Source organism: Grammomys surdaster, unplaced genomic scaffold, assembly GCF_004785775.1.
Source record: "Grammomys surdaster isolate TR1022 unplaced genomic scaffold, NIH_TR_1.0 126248, whole genome shotgun sequence".
NCBI lineage: Eukaryota > Metazoa > Chordata > Mammalia > Rodentia > Muridae > Grammomys > Grammomys surdaster.
Window position 1 is genome coordinate 6,022,309 of NW_021621048.1, and position 6,178 is coordinate 6,028,486.

General features: G+C 34.5%; 1 protein-coding gene across 1 annotated transcript in view; it reads left to right on the top strand.

The window, feature by feature from the left end:
• The window catches only part of Atr (ATR serine/threonine kinase), an 87,802-nt gene extending 83,509 nt beyond the window's left edge, over positions 1-4,293 (top strand). Inside the window, exons 44-47 of the mRNA XM_028758921.1 lie at positions 57-210; positions 1,208-1,359; positions 3,156-3,261; positions 4,082-4,293. Of these exons, the coding sequence (XP_028614754.1) occupies positions 57-210; positions 1,208-1,359; positions 3,156-3,261; positions 4,082-4,255 (586 nt within the window). The 3' untranslated portion in view covers positions 4,256-4,293. The remainder of the gene's footprint in view (positions 1-56; positions 211-1,207; positions 1,360-3,155; positions 3,262-4,081) is intronic.
• The last annotated feature ends 1,885 nt before the right edge of the window (positions 4,294-6,178 follow it).

Here is a 6,178-nt window from a genome sequence, read left to right on the forward strand (position 1 = left end):
TTTTATCTTTTTACTTAACCTGCACAAAGTATTTGACAAGCATTGTACTTCTTTAGGTACAGTAGCAGATCTGCATACTGCCGTTCTACTGCAGTCATGTCTATGGTTGGCTACATCCTGGGCCTTGGAGACCGTCATGGTGAAAACATTCTTTTTGATTCTTTCACTGGTGAATGTGTACATGTAGACTTCAACTGTCTTTTTAATAAGGTATGATGTGACTTTGGTTATTGGATATATTCCCTTGAATTTTCTTTCTCCAACAATTGTTCTCCCTAGCTATACCTTTTAGTCATAGCTGCATAACACAAAGTCTCTTGACTGCTTTTCATCAGTGGATCCCTTAGAAAAGCTATTTAGGATGCAGAGAAGTTAGAAGAATGGTATATGAAAGGTATGAGCTTTAATCCTGACTTTGTTGGCAGCTATGTGAACTTGGGCAGATCAGTTCATTTTACAGAGACCTAGTTCCATAAAGCTGGAGTTGTTTAACATTTCCAAATTTGACAGTATATATAAGTCTAATCTAGGTTAACGAAAAAGTCAAGCTGGGGTACAGTTCAGTAGTAGAGCACTTACCAAATATGCTAGGTCCTGATTTCAAGCCCTAGCAACTAAATGGTAATAACAGCTACAACAAATAGTACCAGAGTGGGTCCTTGAGGTAAATTAAGGATAATGGATACATCTTTAAGAAATTCAATAATTTTCTCCTATTACAATTCTAGAGGAAGACTAGAAGAACATTTCAGTTTTCGTTGACCTATCTTCTTTGGGATGCCATTAGCTATCACAGGAAGATGAAAAAGTCCATAGATTCGGCTGAAAAGAAATCAAAGATAAATAAATGGTATAGATCAAACCATACAAAAGGAGAATTTAGGACAATAGACATGAGAATAGTTGCACATTATGTTATTGAGAATGAATACTGAATGTGTAACTATGCACTATAATATTCAGTATACTAAACTGGACAAGGCGAATCCATTCATCTTCTTGATCTAAGATTAAGCCATGGTTTCAAATTGACCAAAAGCAAAGGCAGTGTTATATGGCTTTTTTCAACAGATGCCTCTATGTAATTATATAAATATTTGGAGGGTATTTTTTCTCTTTCCTAAGAGTCCAGACGTGAAGTTCCAAACTCTGAGCAAAAGTTTTGTAAGTTTATTATTACTGTTTAATAAAACTTTTTATTTTTAAGGGAGAAACATTTGAAGTTCCAGAAATTGTACCATTTCGACTGACTCATAATATGGTTAATGGAATGGGTCCTATGGGAACAGAGGGTCTGTTTCGAAGAGCATGTGAAGTTACTCTGAGACTGATGAGGGATCAGAGAGAACCTTTAATGAGGTAATTATATGTACTTTGTAAATAATATACTAGTGACCTTGAATGTAAATACTGGTCTATTAATACATATTCTTTACATAGAAACCACTCTGTGTTACTTAAAGTATATTTTTTAAAATGATAACTTAAGGCTTGGCATGATGGTCCATGCTTGGCATTCCAGTACTCAAGAGACAGAGCCAAAAGAATCATGTAAGTTCTAGGCTATCCCAGTCTACATACTGAGTTCCAGTCCAATCAGTACTACATAGTAAGATCTATTACCTCCCACCCCACACCAAAAAAAAAAAAACTTCTGAGGGTTTCAGAATAGTTCTATAATTACTCATTAGCATCCTCTAATTTTAAGATATGTTCGGCACCTGACATAGAACACTTCGGTGAGTATTACCAGATCTTCTCTATTCCTTCCTCCTTTCCCTTTCCACTAATCCACTCCCTGTCTCTGGCTTTAGTGGACATTTAATGTCAGTTTGATCATATAATGTGCCACCTTTTGTGTCTGTCTTCTTTCATGTAGCATAGTGGTTTCAAGGTTCATCATATGTAAGTACTTCATTTTAATTACCAAATAGTGTTCTACTATATTAATGAGACCATGGTTTATTTATTCAATTATCAGGTAATAGACTGTTTCTTTTCAAATTGTAATGCTCTTCTTTCCTTGTCTAAATACTTTTAAAAGCAGAATTCTAGACATTCTAGTCTAATACTTTGTCAAACATAGATAAAGGAACACTCGTCATCTTATGTGTCAGTAAGAGAGCCACACACACACTTTTTTTCTAGAAAAGTCAAAAAATAACCTTTTGAAGTAGCTGAAATCTTTTTTTTGTTTTTTTCCGGTTTTATTTTTGGAGACAGAGTTTCTCTGTGTAGCCCTGGCTGTCCTGGAACTCACTCTGTAGACCAGGCTGGCCTCGAACTCAGAAATCCACCTGCTCTGCCTCCCAAGTGCTGGGATTAAAGGCGTGCGCCACTACTGCCCGGCTTGTTGAAATCTTAAATCATTAATCAAGTACAGGAGAAAAGTATTCTGAGAAGTAAAAATAAATGAGTTTTATGAAGGAAATTTTAAAAAAGAAATAGAGAAAATGAAATGAAAGCATCCATTCTGCACTGCAGAAAAATCCAAGTTCCAGGCTATACCTGAATGGAGTAGTGGTAGCAGAGATGGAGTGAGTGGGGGGATTCTAAACTGGTTTGTATGTAAAACTGGATGACAGATGAACAACAGGTAAAGATGATAGTTTATTTTTTGTTCAGGGCAAGAGTACAAATGATATTTGTTACTGATTTAGGAATATAGAAAAATAGCTAGAAAAAGACAGTGAATGAATTTTGTTTGGAAGATAATTTGAGATTTTTATAATATATCCAGACGAGTTTCCAAAGGCAGTTGGAGTTGATATCTAGAGCACAGAAAGATGTGGGATTAATCTGTATGGTAACTGAAGGTATTATATAGTCCTTGAACATGGTTCAAGAATAAGTTAATACTCATTTAACAGTTGACAGTATACATCTTGAGATGTCACACAGAATTCATCTTACTCTCCCCAAAACATCTGAGTCTCTTCAACATTACCTCTCTACCTTTCCCTTAACTTGCCCCTTCTACTCCCAAAATAATTTCACATAAGCTATTTGAAAATGTAGTATACTCTTAAATCTTGTAATAATACCTTTATCTTCCTATTCTTCACTTATTCTACTTTTAAGTATTGATTTAAGTAAGATTTCTTTTCTGCAAAGGGAATGAATGTATTATTACTAGTTATATGTTTCAATTTTAGTGTCTTAAAGACTTTTCTGCATGATCCTCTCGTGGAATGGAGTAAACCAGTGAAAGGACATTCCAAAGCACCACTGAATGAAACCGGGGAAGTTGTCAATGAGAAGGTTAGTACAAGCTGCAGCTTGGCCTGAGCTAATAGTTTCTCTCTCTTTAAGTGAAAATTGACTCCAGAGATTATCAGTGACCAAAATAATTGATTTACCCTGAAATCTAAAGTTTGGTTAAAACCTCAGAGTTGACAGATACACACTGAAGACTCCCTTTTCCCCCAACCTTCTTTTTATGCTTGAAACTCAACCAAAGGCTTTGCATATGCTAAGTATATGCTTTAACTAATGTTAACAAATCCCAGACTCATCCCGCAGTCTGAAATTATTTTTCTAATAACATCATTCTTGATTTTGCATTCTGATATGCTTTTTCTTAAGAGAGATGTAAAGAATCCCAAGTAGTTAAAATTCCATTTGCATGCACTAATGTAAGTTTACTATTAAAGCATTGTCGCCATTGTTAGAATCTTCACTAAAATATTTAGGAACTGACATTTCAAAATAGGTTGCTTTCTGTTTGTTTTATTTTGTTTGATAGTGGAAGGGAATAGACCCCAGGCTCTCCTGTCTACTAAACAGGCAATCCACTGCTGAACTATACCTCTTGCCCTCAAAACAGATGTTTCAAATTATTACTTTTCCTAGAATTATGATGTGCAGAGCTACCTAGTGGTTTTTATATTGCAGAAACACGTCCCATTAGTACATAGTCAGTCATTGTACACATCAAAGTAAGATCTCAAGTTAATTGGATTTGTTTCATTTTTACAATGGGATATTGTTTAGTCAAACACTGCTAACATTAAGTGAGAAAAGTAGAAACTCCAAATTGTATTGGGTCCGTAGCCTTAATGACTTTCTGTATCTTTTTTAGGCCAAGACCCATGTTCTTGACATTGAACAACGACTACAAGGTGTAATCAAGACCCGAAATAGAGTAACAGGGCTGCCATTATCTATTGAAGGACATGTACATTACCTCATACAAGAAGCTACAGATGAAAACTTACTCTGCCAGATGTACCTTGGTTGGACCCCATATATGTAAAATAAAATTATTTCAAAGAATATATTAATAATCTGAAATCCATGTTATTAATCAGTGGTTTGCCTTTAATTCTAAAGTACAACATACATTTACTTACATTCTTAGAGAAATTAATATTTCTCTGTGATTTTTAACAGTATTTAAAATAATGGGTTTAATTATTAAACACTGATTTCTTAGAACATGTTTAGTCTAACTAGAAATATAAAACATGTATTCTCATGATCAAAAAATAATGTAATTGCAAGGAAGCAGCCAACGTAATTTCATTTTATACTTTATATCAATTTCCTTTTCAAAGTATTAGTATAAGATTTCATTGGAATAGCAACAAAGTTATATTGAATTCATGTTAGTACTGGATTGGACATGTACCCAGAGCTGCCTCTTCTGCCCTGTAGGAAATGACAGCTTATCATTTAAATTCACTTCATAAAGCTCTAGTATATGTGAAAATGTGATCAAAGAAGAGAAACTCAAGAAATATGAATGTGAAAACTAAATCAGCTGTGTAATTATTGGTGATACTGAAGACTGAACCATGCTAAGTATATGTTCTGCCATTGAGCCACATCTTAACCCCAGTATTCTGTACATTTAAAAACACCACACTGTTGATGTGCCACAATACCCAGTACAGTAGTTGTAGAAAACACCAATATTTAAAATTGTATACGATTTTGAAATCTAAAATTTTTAATATGTTTAGATGTTTTCTGCACATTTTCTAATAGATTAAAATGAAAAGAATTGTAAAGTAATATTTATTACAGTCAAATGGGAAACTGCTGAATAGAACTCTGCCTTATTTTTTCCTTTAAGTAAAAGTATAATGAAGTAAACCATAATAAGCCAGAAGGCATAAATGTGAAAACTGAACATATAATTTCCTACTCAGATTTGATGCAAACAGTTAAGGACAGGATAATTAGAATATCTTTTTAGATACTCTGTGTGTTGGGGGCATGCATGTATGTGCTTTTTATCCATTTTGATTTGAGCATTTTATTCATATAAACATGTTTAATTTCATTGATGTATTTTAGTTGTACTAGATTACATAAGGTTCATTTCAAACAAATACATAATATTCTTTGAACAAATTCCTTCCCCACTTCCTATTGTTCCCCTGCCTCAGTCTCCTTCGTTTCCTTGAACAGTATTGTCTCTGCTTTCATGTCACATATACATACATGATTTTAAGTAGCTATATAAAATTTAAGAACCATATATGAAAGGAAATGTTATCTTTCTGAGACTCAGTTAATTTACTTAATATGATGATCTCCACTTGCATCAGTTTTCCTACAAAAGATATAATTTCTTCATTAATGAAAATATATACACATGTATTAATTTTCTATATCCATTCCCCATAAATATATTTTTTTAAGAATCATTTTCTAAATACAATGTGTGATGGTTTGTATATGCTTGGCCCAGGGAGTGGCACTATTAAGAGGTGTGACCTTGTTGGCATAGCTGTGTTACTGTGGCCGTGGGCTTTTAGATTCTCTTCATAGCTCCCTGGAAGTCAGTCTTCCCTGTTTGCCTTCGGAACAAGATGCTGAACTCTGAGCCTGCTTGGATGCTGCCATGCTTCCTGCCTCGATGATAGTGGACTGAACCTCCGAACCTGTAAGCCAACCCCAATTAAATGTCCTTTTAAGAGTTGCCTTGGTCATGGTGTCTTTTCACAGCAGGTCAACGTCAATGCTTTATAATTTTTCAACCTGATTTTCATTTCCTATGCAAAATATTTTTATAAATCTAACCTGTATAAAGACAATGAGATTGGGAAACACTTTAAGAAAAAAACTGGGTTGCCTGTAAATGGGATATATTCTAGCTGGGCTACCTTGTCTGGACTCAGTGGGAGAGGAGAGAACTTGAAGTGTCAGGGTAGGGGGAGAAGGAGAGGGA